This window comes from Aphelocoma coerulescens, chromosome 1A, assembly GCF_041296385.1.
Source record: "Aphelocoma coerulescens isolate FSJ_1873_10779 chromosome 1A, UR_Acoe_1.0, whole genome shotgun sequence".
In the NCBI taxonomy this organism is placed as follows: Eukaryota; Metazoa; Chordata; class Aves; order Passeriformes; family Corvidae; genus Aphelocoma; species Aphelocoma coerulescens.
The window spans coordinates 37,455,382-37,473,541 of record NC_091014.1 but is presented as its reverse complement, the minus strand read 5'-3'; the positions used below and the strand labels follow the sequence as shown (position 1 = coordinate 37,473,541).

The 18,160-nt window shown below is 40.8% G+C and overlaps 1 protein-coding gene across 2 annotated transcripts in view; it reads right to left on the bottom strand.

Moving 5' to 3' along the window:
* Nucleotides 1–13,761, bottom strand: part of TBC1D15 (TBC1 domain family member 15) — a 35,731-nt gene extending 21,970 nt beyond the window's left edge. The window contains exons 1-4 of one of the 2 annotated variants that reach the window (XM_068999153.1): nucleotides 13,658–13,761; nucleotides 2,681–2,779; nucleotides 2,362–2,436; nucleotides 1,489–1,627 (exon numbers count right to left, since the gene is read on the bottom strand). In XM_068999153.1, coding sequence (XP_068855254.1) covers nucleotides 1,489–1,627; nucleotides 2,362–2,436; nucleotides 2,681–2,779; nucleotides 13,658–13,681 — 337 coding nt within the window. In that variant the 5' untranslated portion in view covers nucleotides 13,682–13,761. The remainder of the gene's footprint in view (nucleotides 1–1,488; nucleotides 1,628–2,361; nucleotides 2,437–2,680; nucleotides 2,780–13,657) is intronic. The other variant, XM_068999160.1, reaches the window with a different exon arrangement.
* Between the last annotated feature and the right edge of the window lie 4,399 nt (nucleotides 13,762–18,160).

The following is an 18,160-nucleotide window of genomic DNA, read 5'->3' as shown; positions in this document are numbered from 1 at the left end:
TCTCAGGTATATGGTGTGATTCATGGGGTTGTCCTGTGCAGGGCCAGGAGCTGGACTTTGATGATCCCTGTGGGTCAGCTGCAACTCAAGATAACTCAAGATCCTACAACAGAAGTGATCTAGCAGTTAAATGTACAACTGCTGTATCAAATTCCAGCAGCAAGCTAAATCCAACCTGCACCTCCACCAGATAGTGCTACTTACTCCAACTAAACGTGATATGCACTACAATCCTGTAACCTATATACTGCCCACAGTTAGTAGCATGTGTTGTGTAAGGCTGCTACCGAAGTAAGGGCAAAGGAATTGGAAACGTCCCCCTCACCCCTTCCTCCTGCACTGTGCAAGTTTGTATACATGCTGTGCAAGACTGTATATATTCAAGGAGAAGGGATTAAAGTGTACTTTACCAGAGGACACAAAATTGCCAGTATGTCTAGAAGGAATTTGGGACACCCCCTGACCTGCTCCCATCAAATTACAGCAATTGCAAATAAGCAAGAAGTGGCAAAGAGCATAATCCTAGTCAGTAGTGCTCAATGACACTCACTATGGATGAAGACACACTCTGATGACTGGAGATGAAAAAACAATACAAATTAGTGATGTGATAAACCATCTTTACCCAACAGAAATGCTTGGGAGTGTGTGTGTGTGTGTGTGTGTGTGTGTGTGTGTATAAAAGCCAAGGACTGTGCTTTACCCAAAAACATTCATAATCTGACATCCAAACCCTGCACTCATACATGACAGAGATGACATTTAAAACCATTATAAAGATGGTAAAACAAGCACAATAGTTCCCAGTTATAGGTTGTATACATGGATACATGGATACATTTGCCATGTATAATACATGGCAAACAAGTATTATTGCAGAAAAAACACTATGGGAGAATCAGAGAGAAAAAGATTACTTGAGAATCACTGTTCTTTCATCACAACTCGTTTTTCAACATCTCTACTGAAACACTATAACAAAAATGGTGTAGCTATAGAATTACTTTGCCCAAGTAAAGAAAGACCATATAAAAGACCCCTGTACATCATAACTGTACATTCCATCTCCCCCTGCTGCTGAAGTATGGAAAGGCATTTGAGTAGTAAACCACTTATTTTTCCATTTTCATCTCTAACATGACACCTAGTTCAAATTCCATTTGTTTGAAAGAATGCAAGCCCAATGCAGATAAAACTGCGACTACACCTAATTATGAAGCACGCAGTTAGATTTAATGGTCATTTTCAACACAATTCTCTAGCAATTCAAAGAAAAAAATAGAGGCAGATGACAGCTATTCCATTTGTGCATTTTTTTCCACACCCAGAGATTCACTTCTTACCACAAATGAATCCCAGCCTTTCAAGTCCTAATAAATTCCATTTTACTATATCTAAAAGGCAATTCCTCAGTTACAAGTTACCATCATGGAAAAAAACCAAAACACCCTACAAACAAAAAAGCCCTCCACATTTTTTTTTAAGTACCTCCATTTGAATGAGGCTTCTTCTTAAAAGAGACTGTGGTGACCATGTCCCATTCTGCTTCATAACTACTTGGACGGTCTGCTCCTCGGGAACATTTTTCTTTAGGAGTTTGAGTCCACTCCACAACAGAACTGGAATCCTGAGAAAAACAACAAAAGCAACTATCAAAAAACACAAGGCATGAAAATTGACCTAGTTTCTCAAATTCAACACGAAGAATCAGCATCTTTATTTCGTAGATTAAAAGAAAATGTATTGAAATCCTCAGAAACATGATACAGTTCAACACAGGAAATTTGGACTTATGACTAAGACTATGTGGATTTAGTCAATAAATTCCAACATCCTAGAATATCCTTGCCTCTCCTGCAGACCCTATGAACATAACAAACTTTTCATTTAAGTGTAAAACTTGAATCTTTTTTATTTAGTCACATCCTCTTAATATTGCTCAAATACCACATATCACTGCATCTTGGAACCCCCACAGACTTCTATTTTTATTTTGCATTAGAACAGCACCTCTCACTTTTGTATCTAACTATGAAGAGTGAATCACCAAACTACAACACAGTAGATGCAGAAGGACTGGTGACTGTGATATATTTACACTCATTTGGTCTTTACTATTCATAGTTAGACCCCTACTATTTTATTTGTGAACCAAGTAAAACCTAAATACAGTCAACCTACGCATGTATCCTAATAACCTGAACTGGGCTGCAGTCTGCAAATAAGATTCCTACATGTAGCTATTAATACCACTGACAAATAAGTTTTGCTTCCAGTTATGAGATCACCTACGCATTAGTTAACACAAAATAAAATCTCTGGCGAAATATAATGAAGAACACAAATAACTAACAAACAAACCTTTCCAGCACAGAGGATATTGGAAGTGTCCAAAGTCTCATCCAGTGGTCTCCAGTCTACTACTACTTCATTTTCCTATAATACAAATCACAAAAAATTCAACACTACACAGCAAAGTACCTATTGCCATATATAGTCATGGTGTGATTATGGTACAACTTACAGATACATATAAATGATGAGGACAATGTCAAACACAATGTGATGTTTGTTCATTTACAAAATCCTGCACTTAAAAAAGGCATTTAAGATTTGCCAAACTTGTTATGTGCTTTGCCAACAAATATACAAAGTTTCTGTAACTGTATTATGCAAATACCTTTTCTATTACACGCAGTATTCCTGCTATTAAGCTGTCCTGGTCATCATTTTTTCCACAGGAGGAGTGAATGAAAACTCCTTCTTGCTCATATACAACCTATAACAAAATGAGTAATGAAATTTAAAAAAACAAGGTTTTAAAATCATTAGAGTTGTTTATCTCCCTATGGTACTCACTATCATTTTGACTCTCCTACAAAAGTTGAAATAAACACCTCTATCTTGTTAGGTGTTTTGTTATGAAGAGTCCAAGATCTGAATCTTCCACTTACTTAAATCAAGAAACAATAGAAAATGGAACTTGTCAAACGTACCCTCTAAGCAACATACTGACTAATAATACTTTGTCAGAACACCACAACAAAATGCATTCAATACCTAGGATCTTTTAAATCAACAGACACAGGCTCAATGGAAGTCCTACACAGCTTTTAAAACATTAAAAGGCTTTCTTATATAGTCTGCCTTTCTGCCACTTGCCATTAGGCATGTTGAAATTATACTAATTTAAATTAAAAATGGACCAAATAGTGTAAAAAGATAAACTCCAGAGAAATAAAAAACTGCACCCTGAAATTATATGCCTAATTCTACATTCAGGGTCAGCGGAAAAGATTCAATCTGAAAGGTAGAATATGTAACAGTTGGATAAGAAAGGCTTGTAGGAGCGCACACGGCCCACATAACTTTTGCATTTAAGCATTTGCAAAACTCTTCACAGTATTCTGATCATGCTCTTCTAAAAAAATAAAATAAAATCAGAGAACCCTTGGCTGTCAAAATTCAGCAGGCTTTTCAAAGTTACATACACATACTCTTAAAAGCTCTATAAATAATGTAAATGGGTTCTATTTTACACAGCTCTAAGAGTGAAAGGTCCCTTAGATTTTGTGGAAGTGAAATAAATTAAATAGTAACAGTAATTGTTTCAGAACTATTTTCATTTTCACACCAAGCTGTGAACACTGCCTTAAGAAACATATTTTTAAAGGCAAAGCCTGGCAATTTTTAACTAATCAGAGACAGATATTGTATTTTTTTAGTTCTAAAATATCAGTATCTATTTTTCTCATTTGTCAGCTTTTTACAATCATTACATTTGCAGTCAGGCCAGTAAACCAAAAGGTTAGGTGTGTAAGCTTAACTAGCCAGAAGAGAAAACACGGCAAAGAAAAAAAAAAAGAGCAATAAAATTCATTTAACTCATCCTTTCTGCTTTAGTTTTACTTCAATTTCTCTATCTTTTACACAAGCAAGAAATTTCAGGAGTGTCCTGTTTAAACACAGAAATATCACTTGGAAGAAATCTTTAAAGGTCACCTAGTACATCTCCCTCTTGAAGGATTATTAACATCATTACCTTTCAAATATTGGAAGTCTTCTTTCCTGTTCTCTACTACAGTTTATTTCTCTTTTCTATCCAAAAAGATCCTCCCTCTATTTCTACCAACTATCTGTTTTCAAATTTAGTCTCTGTTCAAACATGGCAACCTTGAAATTAATTTAAATTTTACCTTCTAGCTATTTGGACCTGATCCATCACAAAAACTAGTCAGAAATATAAACCAGTTATCAACTACTGGGACAACTGCTCTAGAAAAAAAACCATCTGTTTGTATCAGAGTTATACTGGTAGAAGTGCACTTCTGCCAAAAATGTTAGCATCATAAAGTATACCTTCTCAGTCTAGAAAGTAAGCCATCTAATAACTGTTTTTATTATTTTCTGCCCATTAATCTCTCAGAAGGACAAATGTTTCCTTTCATGGGAAAAGAAAATGTGTTCCCAATGCCACAGTTGTCATGCAACTGAAAAATCCTACACTGCTCCTTGTAACAGCTCCCTGTGCCATGCTCCACCAAAACGGATGATAAAAACAAAGAACACGCTCAGAACTCCAGAAGGCGTTTGTAAAGCTTGTCACAAGGCACCTTATTCCCATTATACTGCTATTCAAGAGAAAATCTTCTCCAAGTTTGAAAGGCCGGAAGGCCAAGCTGCTGGGATTTTTCTTTACCAATAAAAAGCGTGATCTATTTATTTTTTCCAACTGTTAACTAGGGTCTAGAAGACACAATAATGCAACTAATTTGAAAAAAGAGATAACATTGATCATACAAAAGAATATCTAGATGTTTTTCCACAGTTGGTCCCTCTGCAAAACAATCTGGAAGTTGCCATCTTGAATGCTTCAAAATACTGAGCCGCTCTATTCAGCAGTACTTTGTAAAGTAACTGCATAACTGCATTTGAACAAACTGAGTTTTGAAATGTAATTCTATAGTGGCAGCACCTAGAAATTAGCTACACTGAGTGGCTATACTTCACACAGTGGTCTTAGCAAGCTGAAAATTCAAAAATGCTATTAAGTATTCTCATAGCACCTTACAGTAAAATGTAGCTTGTTACAGATTTTTGTTTTCTGGTACTGCAACACTGGCAAGCTATTCAAAGTCAATTCAAAGACAAAAAGTAACGTCAAATTACATGTACAAGTAATTAGTACTAAGGAAAGTATCAAATTCAAAGACAGTATACCAATAGTGAGATTTGAAGAAAAGCCCACCCATCAGTAGATGACTGCTACTACACTGTGTAGCTCAATCTCACACACCATGTGGCTGGCCTGCAAAGCTTTTTGCTCAGTGTCTCTGCAGCCCAACACTCAGGGAAATGCCTGGTCAGTCAGCACACTTGGACCTCTTAAGCATTCAAGGAAACAGATTTCAAAACTAAGCAATGGCATCATACACAGCCTCTTGCCTAAGCAGTAGGTTACAGCAGAACATGCAAAAAGGCAGCAAATGTTGGAGGATGACCAGAAGCATCAGTAAAACACCAAGGACTTGTGTAAGGTCTGCATGCAAAATCTATGTAGTGAGATCCTGGTACATACCTTCCTTAGTAGCAGTTGAAGTAACTATAATCCCTCCACACCCAACCCAAGTCTGCCTCTGTATTACCTGTCAATACCCTCAGCATAGGAAAGCAACCCAATCTCCTTTAAATCTTGCTCACCTTTTTCCTTTAGTGAACTAGGAAGCCCTCCTTACCCACTGCGTGAAAGAATTCCAAGAGTTTTTAAAGAATACCATCTGTTCAGCTAGTCCATTATGCTTTTTGTATTACAAGACAGGAAAACACACTACTGGCTCACCACGGTTTTATACTATTCATTATTTTACATATTCATCATGGGCTCCTTTACAAGGGTGAGAAGTAGGTAGAGTCAAGCTCAATCTTTCATTTTCTTTTCATATGGTAAGAGCCATCACTCCTCCCCTAAGTCTACAAAAAATCAGTAAGCCCATCATGAAAAACGACAAGTTAATGTTAATAAGTGCACACCACAGGTCACTAGGTAAGTTGACACGTCCCTAGGATTTTATTACAATCCCAAAAGTATCCCTCACCCCAGTACTACAGCCCTTCCACCCATCCAGCTGATAAGAATTCTGTGCTCTGCACAGTCTATCCAGTGGTCCCTGAAACAGAACCTCAGGGAAAAAAAGCCATGTATGTTGCTCAGATGCTCTAGGCCAAAACAGCTCTCCAGCAATGACAGGCCTCACTACTGATTTAAATAGTGGTTGTTCTGCTTTCTTCTGTACCCCTTTGCAAACACCTACTGAACTGTGCACAGAGATGTGTATTTCGCAGGTTTAGATGTTATTACCTACATGAAAGCCAGACTCTGCTGGTTCCACAACAAAAACACAAATGAAAAAAGAAGTGTTTATCAAAAGCACACACCAATGCAACCAAAGCAAATGAAGATGTAATGTGACGAGATGAAAAACTTGGAAAATTACTTGATTTCAAATAAATTTTAATTATATCTTGTGGCTTTACATTGGAATTACTGAAAGATTTTCAGACGTTTTACTAGCTTAAAGCTAGTTCTGTGCAGAACAGATTTATCCATCTGTGGTATCCTTAAGTTCCTAGAATACTTCAAATCGTAAGCATTACTTAAGGCAACTTAAGGCTGTAAAAGCATTCAGTTGGCAAATTTTTTCCTAAGAAAATGATGGAGACAGTAGGAAAAAAGTTTGTATGATTTAAATATTACTTTTTAATAATCCTAAAGTTTCAAGTTTGAAATAAGATGTACCCAAGAAGCTTATGCTCATAAGTCTTTTCTGCTTGTCAAGAAGTCCATGCTGGCAGCCTGCAAGTCCGATTCACAGCACATTTATTTGTCCAGTTCAATTGAATGAAAACTAGACCCATTGCCTGTCTCAGAATCCCACCAAAAGCTGAAAATTGACTCAAGTTTCCAAATGCTAGTGAGCCACCTTGACCTGTTTCTTTTTTTCCATGGGTGCTACAGAGGTCAAAGGCAAATTCACAATTCATTCTGATCAGTCATTGAAAGCACTGCACCACACAGAGACAACAGCTATTCCAACTCCTATACTGACTGAGGGTCTGTAAAAACAGAGAACCACAGCAGAAAATTCAGGAAAGTTGCACAAAGCAATAGTTGTCTACCCACCTACTATAAAAAACAGATGGAAGCAGCAGGATACAGGTTCAGTTTACATGTCATGGCATATGCTAGTTAAGGTTCTGGAAAACTCTTCAAGTATTTATAGTCTGTGTACAGCAAAAAAAAAATAGGTTTCTGAAGTCCCACCATTGCCCCAGTAACATCTTCTGAGAAATAAATTGTATCATTCTTAATACCACAAGGACACAGCATGGACAACACGTATCTCCGTATTTCTATTGCAGTGCTTACAGTGAGCAGTCAACAGGCAATGTTTGTATCTTTTTATTGTCAAAGACATGTATGAGCAGAAGGCCTTTAGCATGCCACACCAACAACTACAATATATGCCAGAATACAAGCAAAGCCTTTTGATTTAATGCTTGCCATTTGATAGCAATTTACAGCCCTGTGCTACCAGCTAGTGAAAGATGACAACATTGCACCCTAAGACAATGAAGTATAGACAAGAAATAAAAGGAGAGCTAAGATCTGGGGCTACCACAGAACAGGATGGTCCTGCCATCCTCACCCATGTATTTTCCACCCTGCCTGTGCTGGGCACCTAAGTATTAGCTGTCACCATGTGCGCTGATTGTTCGTATCTTCTAACTCCTATTCCTAGGTCTGTCACATACCAACAACCTGCCAAACACAGAACACTTGAGAGAAAGGAGAAGCACTGCAACTCTCCCAGCTAGTTTGTTCCATGTTTCAGACACTTCATACTCTCACCCTGTGTTCTTGGAGAGTGTGTTCCACTCACTCCCCTGTTGTGCCAGAGAGTACAGCTTGAGGCCAGCACTGCTATGCCAAGATGCCATCCAGCATCTCATAACAGACACAGCTTGAAGCACTTACATAGTGAATTGGCCACTGCTCTGGAGTCAGTAAGTAACTATGGCACTGTGTAAATACTGATATTAACAGCTTTTCAGCAGCAGTTACTTCATTTTTTGCCTCATGTTAGAGAATCAGGTAAAGGACCTCACCAAGAATGCAACAGCTGAAGCAGCAAGCAGGCATGTTCATAAGGGACTGAGTAAAAAACTCTACTCTGCAGACTTCTAATTAAGGAAAAATGGCTCTGTCCACAAACATTAGGAACAGATATAGCAGCTGTGCAGCACCTTATTTCAGATTCTGATGGAAAGGAAACAGAACAAAGGATGCAATAATGTAAGGAAACAGTTATAGACCAATAAAATTAATTCAATTTAGATAATGGTTGGCCTAAGTGACCTTACACCCACAAGAGAAAGCATCTTAGTTTAGAACTACTCATTCAGTAACAAGAAATACAACTCAATATAAAAGTCTACATTATACTGCTTGAATTTCCATCTTCCTCTTTGGAACAGCTGATGTTTGCCCAAAGCTTATTCACATATCCACTGCTAAAGTGTCACTGGGCATGTGGAAGTACCTACTGCATCAAGAGTCTGTTGCCAACGACCAGGTGCCAATACATTTGAGTGCTCCACAAAGCATCAAGCTAACATCACTTGACCAGCATGACCTTCTGCTCCACAGAAGATATGCTACAATTTCTGGCATTCGAATTCTATTAAAATACGAATCAGAGAATGGTTTGGGTTGGAAAGGACCTTAGAGATCATCTAGCTGCAAGCCCCCCGCCATGGGCAGGGAACATTCCACTACACCAGGTTACTCACAGCCCTATCCAGCCTGGTCTTGAACACTTCCAGGGATAGGGAGTAGACAACCCCTCTGGGCAATCTGTTTTGGTGTCTCACCACACTCAGAGCAAACTTCTTCCTGATATCCAATCTAAACCTACACTTCCGCTTCAGCTGAAGGCCATTCCCCCTTATCCTATCACTACATACCTCTGGGAAAAATCCCTCTCCAGTTCTCTCATAAGCCCCCTTTAGGTACTGGAAGGTGCTCTAAGGTGTCCCTGGAGCCTTCTCTTCTCCAGACTGAAACACCCCAACTCTCTCAGCCTTCCTTCACAGAAGAGGTGCTCCAGCTCTCTGACCATCTTCATTGCCCTCTTTGCTCCATTACATCTATGTCCTGCTTATGGTGGGGACTTCAGAGATGGACACAGTACTCCATGTGGTGTCTTATGAGGGCACAGTAGAGGGGCAAAATCACCTCCCTTGAGCTGCTGACCATGCTGCTTTTGATGTGGCCCAAGACACAGCTGGATTTCTGGGCTGCAGGTGAACATCTGAGTCATACTGAGCTTTTCACCCACAAACACCCACAAGTTTTCTCCCCTGAGCTCATTTCAATCCATTCTCCACCCAGCCTGTACTTGAGCTTGGGCTTGCCCCAGGGACTTTGCACTTGGCCTTGTTGAACCCTGTATGTCTTTGTTTGCTGAGACTATGGCTCAACTTTTTCCCCAATAAAGTAAAATTTCACAGTCTGCTAGTCTTAAAGTCTTAAAAACACCAAATTTCTAAGCAGGAGTTGGGTAGAGAGGGGCAGAATCCCACAAATACTGTTCATGTTGTGACAAATATGAGAAAGCTCTCAAACCCAGGAAGTATGTATCATAAGAAAATTTTCCTACTTGACAACAGTACATTTGTCAAGCTCTGCCTTGTGCTCTGAAGATTTCTTGAACCACAAGGTATTTCTGCTACTTATGCAACAATAGTGGGATATCAGAGAAAATACAAGTCTATTCAGGGAACTGAAAGCAAGAGCTTGAGGTAGTAACTGGTCCTATTGTGACCACTTCTGCAAAGAGAAATCCTTAACAAATAGAAAATAGAAAGAAAATACAGAAATTTCAGAATTATCACTGAACTGCTTTACATTCAGGCATAATGAAACCTTAAGCAAATTCAAGAGAGATCATCTTCTGCTCACAAAGAAAATCCATTAAGCGCAATATAATAAAAAAGAATTCTGATTGTGTTCACAGTAAATTATAAAGCCTGAAAAAGTTATAACAGATATTTTAAATCAAATGCTTAATAAAATGGCACAACAATGCCCAGTACAGGAGCCTCTGTGCACTCAAGTTTAACTAGTAGAAGGTGGAGCAAGACATTGCCTATCCCACAGAATAGATATACACCTAAAATAATTCACCATATCAGTGCCAACAAACTACCTGAAGGATGCAAAGCTAATCGTAACATACCGTATTTAAAATCCCTTGGCTAGTTCCTAGCTACAAGAAAAAAAGAAAAAAGAAACCAAACCAAAACTTCCACTGCAAACACAAATTCCCTCCCCAAACAATACAGCATTAACACCACTACTGTTTAGTAATAGCTACAGTGCTCCTTGAACACTTCTAGTTACTGAACTGGCCAGACATCTGAGCTTAGAGGTAAAGCTCAGATGCTTGGCCAGTTAACACCCTGAAACTTTAACTCCAAGAGCAAGAGCACAGGCAAGTGAAAAATAACTTATCTGACAGCCCATGTGTCAATTGGTAACTTAAGAAAGATCTAACAACCCAAGTGCTGAAGATACTCTGAACTCCAAGAACATTAAAAAAATATCGTTACTGTCTTTAGACCTGCTGCAATAATCACCTATATACTGACAGACTGAAATTGAAATTTGTACTTCTCCCCATACACACTTTTTAGCTCATTTTTAACATGGTTTTCTGGTATAAGGGAGAATCCAGAGTTGGTTCTCCGAAATACAGTAAACAAATTGCCATTTGCTAAGAAACAAAAAGAGGGAAAATATACCTGTTTTCAAAAAGTATAATATATGTATAATATATAAATATACCTGTTTGCATAAAGTAAAAAGCTCTGAAAACAAGAGGCCTTATTACCAAGTTACTTCCAGAAAAAACTGGCAGCTCTAAGAAAGGGCAAAAAACTGAAGCTCACTCTGTTCTAGGGCAGATGGTCATTAATAAAGAATGAGTCACGACTCCAGAATTCAACTGCATTAACTTTTCCTGAACCAAGTTAACCATCCATATAGAGAAAAACACTGATAAGAACCTCCTGAGAGGTTCAAGCAAGAAAAAAATAACAGGACAAAAGTCCAAGTAAAGTAGTATGTGAGGTAACCAAATTTATAACTCATATTCCATTAATGTATGGAGCAGAAACCAGAGACTACATGAAATAGCTGAATTCTGAATCCACTGATATTAATAATGTCTGAGAAATAAAATTTAAAAAAAAAAAACAAACAAAAAAATCCACACCAAAAAAAAAAGAAAAAAAAACCTGCAATAGAGAAGAGAAAGGCAAACAGGGTAAAAATGTAATAGAAACCACAACCTTATATGGTTTGCTAAAACAATGCAGGTTATCCCAGCTGCTTAACATACTACCACGTGCATTCCATGGGAAACACTCTGTGTAGTAATTTGCAGAAAAGAGCACATACATTAAAATACATCACTTTCATGTGATAAGATCTGCCATGCGAGACTAAAGCACCCCACAAACCAATGCCTACTACTCTTTCAGAAAGCTACCACCTGAAACACCTCATTACAACACTGCAGTTAACTTAGGACACCTACAGCTTGTAAAGACACTGAACTGCAAAAGGCCTGAAGTGAGAATGCTGGGTCTGTACCAACCTACACTGCATTTATTCCACCTGGAGTGAAATTTCATTAGTTTGTGAGCCCTTCCAAAATCCTGCTGCCACTCAAAGGAACAATTTGTGGTCCAATGTGCCCACAACAGAAAACTAACCCAGACAAAAGTAAGCACAGTTGTACGTATTATTTAAGCTTGCCAGATCTAATCACTGACAGATCAGATAAGTACAGTATCCAAGAAAGCAATAGTTCAACACACAGGTGGGGAAATACAGAGAAGGATGGAACTGCTCCTGAGAACAGTGAAGTGTTAAACCAGCCCAGCCACTTCATGAAGTTTGAGAAAACAGAACTTTTTTCTCTTTATTAAAAAAGACATGGCAAAGAATGTTACTGAATTAGAAGTTGCATTAAGAAGTTGCATTAGTATTGTGGACGTGCATTACCAAAACAGTTTTGCAACATCTTAGAGATTTAATCTCAGGCAAACAGGCTTCTTTGAAAGGAACAATAAATACATAGCCAATTTACAAACAACTAATCTACAATCGTTTTAGCATCTCATATAAACCATCATAATACAGCTGCTTTCATGAGAAACATCCTGAAGAAGATCCTGAAAAAAAACGAAGTGGAAAACAAAAAATAACCTGAAAAATTAAAATATTAAATATTTATCTAAAAATTAAAATATTTCCCTTCATCCAATAAACTTCTGAATTGATATTAAAATGGATAAAACCAGAAGAGAAACTTCTCTGTATACATAAAAACTGGATGTACATAGCTAGAAACAGCTGGGAGGACAGTATGGCAATCTTTATATTTACAGACCTAACAGCAGTAAAGAACATAAAAACGAAACTGCAAAAACTCGAACTGTACAAATTGCCTGCTCCAACAATTCTGGTTGAAATGGGTATGGTAAGGTGGCACACAGCAAGATCTCTACGGTATTTTCATACTATAGCTAAGGGCACTCCTCAGCACCCTCGGAGAAGCACAGACGTGGCTAATTACGTGTGTTCTCTTATGCCGAGATCAGCATGAGGTGAAACAATCATCTTCTGCCCTATGCTGGAAAAGTGAAACCGCAGACTATCACACACTCACCGTGGCTACTACACACAATCGGACACTGAGATTTTAAATCCTAAATAAAGCATCCAGGTGCTCGACAACACCAGACTGCAAAGCAACTCTTTCAGAAGACAGTCATGAAATAAAAACATTTCTACAATAAAACAATACGGGCACAACTCGTATCTGTTGGCGGGGGCGGAGGGAAGCAGTGGGTGTTGCCTGTCCCTCCCCCTCCTACGAGCTCAGTCCGTCAAGCAACACTGTTTCGTTTCGGAACACCCAGCAAGGATCCGTGGCATACAAAAATTTTCATATTACCGAATTATCGGACTGACAAGGCTTTGTACCCACGCCTGGGGCAGGTTCCCGCACACTGCCAGCGCACAGGCCAGGGGAAAGACCACTACGGCCCATGAGCACCTCTGGGACACGCGGCCACGTAGACGGGACAAGCGTCGTTCCTCCACCTCAGGCTGAGAGCCAGCGCGGCCACGGGGCTGCCCTTCCCCGGCGGAGAGCGGCCTCCAGCTACCCCGGGGCCGGAGCCGAGCTGCCGCGGCGGCGCGGGGCGCTGCCCGGGCGGCAGGTGCGGGAAGGGCCCGAGTCCCACCCGCCGGCCGAGGCCCCCTCCAGCGCAGAAGGCCCGCGGCCGCTGCCAGCGCCCGGCCCGCCCGAGGCGGGGACGGCCCATGCCCGGAGGGGCGGCCCGCGAGGCGACCCCCGCACGGCGGGGGGAAAAGGCACCCGCCCGGCAACAGAGCGGCCCGACCCCCCCTCTCCGCAACTCCCGCCAGCCGGGGCGACCCAGCGCCGGACACGGCGCGTCCCGCGGGGGGAGAAGGGGGGAGAAGGCGGAAGAAGGCGGCCCCGCCGTCGCCCGCCCCCGTTACCTTGCCGCTCGGCGGCGCCGCCATGTTGCCCACGAGTGTTTATGGTGACGTCGCACTCCTCACGTGCTTCCCCGCCGCGGCACAACAACGGCGTCACAGCCGCGGCCGCGCACGCGCACTGCGCGGGGCGGGGCGCGGAGGGGCCGCGCCCGGGCAGGGGCGAGGAGGGGAGGGGGCGGCGGGGCCGGGGCCGGAGGGCCGCGCCCCGGGACGGGCAGCGAAGGCTGGTACGCAGTGTTCTCTTCCAAAGGCTGCGCGCGGTCGCCGTGGTCCCGTCGCTCATTTTGAATCCCTGGCACGCATGCAGCCCTCCAGGAGGTTGGCGGGTGTCCAGCCGCGGGCCCCGCAGCGGCCAGAGCAGCGGTGACCGCTCCACGACAGCGTGCGCTTACGGCGGCGAGGAGGAAAGGGGATTGTTGTTCTTTTTTTTCCCATTGACCCTTAAAGCCTTTTCTGAGCTCCTTGAGGTTGCAATTATAGTTCGAGCAATGCGATATAGTTGATATAAAACACACATCATACTCTCTCGAGTTATTTTCTTTCTCTTTCCGCTGTTGTCCAGTCATAGAAACACAGAATAGTTTGGGTTGCAAGGGGCCTTAAAGATCATCTAGTTCCAATCCCCCTGCCATGGGCAGGGACACCTTCCACTGGACCAGGTTGTTCAAAGCCCCATCCATCCTTGGACATTGCCAAGGATGGACACCCAGGACTTGTCTTTGCAACCGGTTCCAGTGCCTCACCACCCACACAGGAAAGAATTTCTCCCTAACATCTGTTCTAAACCTACCCTCTGCCTGTTTGAAGCCATTCCCCCTTGTCCTATTCCATGCCCTTGTAAAAAGTCCCTCTCCAGCTCTCTTGCAGGCCCCCTCTAGGTACTGGCAGGTGCTGTAAGATCTCAGTATCACGGTACCCACAGGCACTACTAAGCTGCCCCACTACTCATATACCGGATCTTTAATGTTAGTGAAAAATACACTACTTTCAAGATGATGGTTTTCAACACATAATGCATTCAACACATCCTGGGACAAAGGTAAATCTTAATTACAATCTCATCCATATTAGCAAATATTCAGCTTTTGTATGTGTACAGATTTATAAAGTCTGAAGGAATTCTCCTGCAGACATCAACGGATTTTGATTGGTCTTCTTTATCTGGAAAAGTATATAATGTGGGATATTACTTTAAAAAAAATTGGCTTTCACTTAATGTCTGCAACATTTGATGCTGCTGAGACCCATAAATAAAGATGGTTTCTAAGACATTGGTTATATTCCAACAATAGCACAAAATATTTTGAGCAAGTAGTATACCCCTAAATACCATTTATTTGAAATAGACAAATGAGATACTTGCAGGGAAGTGACTTGCTACTCTGAAAGAGCAAAGGTAATTTGTTGGGTTTTGCGATAGGTTTTGGTTGGCTGGGAGCTTTAATTTCTGTCATAAAGTGGCATTATAATTCCCTTCTGACTTCTCAAATTAAGAATGCATTTGGTTAGATTAATACCCATATGGTACTTGCCATGGAAAACCAGATTTGCAATTTTCAAGACAAATACTAATCTGCTTCAAAGTTGGGAAAGCCTGTTGTGGTGACTCTTTGTATGTAAACCTGCATAAAGATGAGAAAATTAAATAAAAACACAGATCACAAGTTTTTGTACTAGTATCTAGGTCTGGAAAGCTGCATCAGTGTAGCAAAAATGGACACCTTAGCTTTGGTGGTCCTTTTCTTTAAATTTAATAAGAGCACGACTTAGTGTTACGGTGAATACAAGGGAGAAGGCCACATAATAAAAATACATCACCATAAATTAATTGCTTTGAGGCATGCAATTGTTTTAGCCATCTTCCACATCCACATAGGTTTCATCTCATTTTGTCTCCCATGTGTTCATTTTCATCTTTTCCTTTTGCTACCCTTTTCCTTTATTTCTTTCTCTTTGCAATATAATCATACATTAGTTACACACCCATCTGTTATCTTATTCCCCTCTGTACTTTTCATCTCTAACCTCCCTGAAATTTGCAATGAACATTGGGGACTTCTTCTGTTTAGTTCTATGGCATCCCCTCATTCTGGCCCTTCAATGAAACTGCTGTGTCAAGGTTTCTTCCCTGGGAGAAGTTCAAATTTGAGATTCACATCTCAGCTTTGTTAGTCAAGCCACAATCTACAATGGACTCCTTGAAGTCTGCTCTCTTTACTGGCATGATTGCCATCTTCTAGTTCCCCTGTCTCTTGGACTTGATCATTAGCATATTGAATCAAAGCCTCTGTTTCTTTGTAGGAAATTGTGTCCACAAATACATATCAATCTCATGACTCATTGCCATATTTCTACTACAGCCATTAATTCTGATCCAAATTAAAATCTCTTTTTATCATCTGCAGACAGCTAACAGACAAGATGGTTTTACTTTCCTCCAGATTCTCTTGGCACTCATCTTTCTCTCTTCAATATCAATACCCATCTGTCTCCAAGGTCCACAGCTTGTTTGATGCCTTAGTCTTAGAGAACTCTCTGGACTCTGTCTTTCATGTTTTACCTAGCTCCCTTGCTGACATTTTCTAATACAACAGCACCAAATCATAGCTTTCCCCATCTATTCATACAGCTAAATATTTTTTCTTGCAACATTCTGTTTGCTGACAGTAACTGATACCATTTTGATATGTCCGGACTTCTGTGGAACGTTTGTGTCATTCATCCAGCCCATATTATTTTAACCTTCTCATCTAACTCCTCCTGTTCATCTACCCACTCCCACCCTTCTACAGGGCCCAAGACAAAATGCCATTACTCATTTTGAGGACAATTATCGCCCACTCTCACTCACTGCCATAGGTCCTGCTTCTATCAAGTCAGCTCAGTCCTAGACTTTGCCTATTACTTGTAAAATTTTCACACAAGTGGTGTGGAAGGCTTTTTCCTCAAGCTGACCTTCATGGAGCTGTCAAGTAAATAAAGAATTAAAAGATAAATCCCATTTGTATTACTGTTGGACATCAGTTAACTTTTAATTTTCCAAACTTAATAAATTTTGCTGCAACACATCACTGGAATATGCAGTCCCAGAATATGTGTGGAAAGTCTTCAACTTGTCATCTATTTAAAGCATTAAAACTGAGTACATTTGTTTATCTGACCTTAGGAGCACCCCAGTCCTTGGGAACCACTTATTACTCCCAAACATAGGTATCAGTCCAGTGAATTGCACCCCTGAGTTTCAAATTAATCTCATTAAATGACAATTCTCACACAACAACCAGGCTTGTTCTTTTTGTTTCCCAGGTATGTCTTTCATAGTTCCTTGAAGTCAAGCTTGAAACTTCTCAGGCTTAACATTGATACTTTTCTTTGAGGGACATGCGCTCAGTGCAGCTCCCTTCCTCTTCCAGCAAGCATAGGAAAGGAGCCTCTGCTCTAAGTTACTTTGATGAATGATTAGCTGGTCCCACAGAACTCACCTTGGGGCTCTTGTCCTACTGTGCTGCTCTCAGCGTGCCAATTGCCACTTACCTCGGTGTTAAGAAGGCCGGTATGTTTCAGAGAACTCTCAGTCCCACGGACCAATTTACTCCATGAGATATATATGACAGTCTTCTAGCTACTTATCCAATCTTTTACACATCCATCTTGGGCCTTCTCCCTTGTTCTCTAGCAAATTATCATTGCATAACAATGTGTATATTGTTACTCAAGATAAGGAGCAAAATTACTTTGTTATCAGGTTGCACTATCAAAGATTGAAGTTGGCAGGAAACTTTAGAGATCATCTAGCCCAACCCTCCTGCCTAGAGCAGATCACAAATGATTGCTCAGGGCTTTGTAAAGCTTGAGGTTTGAGAATCTTCAAGAATATACACACCACAACCTCCTCAGTCAAGCTGTTTCATCAGTGTTTGGTTACTTTTGGAATGCCAAAGGTTTTTCTTATGCTTAAATGGAATTTATTATATTTCAGTTTGGATCCATTTTGTCATGTTCTTTCATTGAATATCCCTAAGGAGACGAGGTATGCCTTCTTTACTCTCTCTCATCATTTACTTTTAGACATTGAAAAGATCCTCTGAGCCTTCTAGAGACAGAACAATCTCACATCTGTCAGTGTATCTTTGTATGACAGATGGTCCAGCCTCCTAATTGCCTTTGATAGCCCTTCACAGGTCTCACTCCAGGATGTCAGTATCTCCATTTTACCAGGGAATCCAGCACTAGACCCAGCACTCCTGGAGTCTCTCACCAGGGCTGAGAAGTATCATCACCCCTCAGCCTGCTGGCAGTGTTCTTCCTGATGCAGCCCAGGATGGCTTTCTTTTCTGGCTCATCACTGACTTGTGCACTGTTGTTGACACTCAGATACCTTTGTGCAAAGCTGCTTCCCAGCCTATATTATTGGTGCATTACATTATTGCACTTTACAAACCTGAATGATACACAACATCAAGTTCCAGAGGCTGACATAGCTAGCAGGTTCCTCTCCCTTCT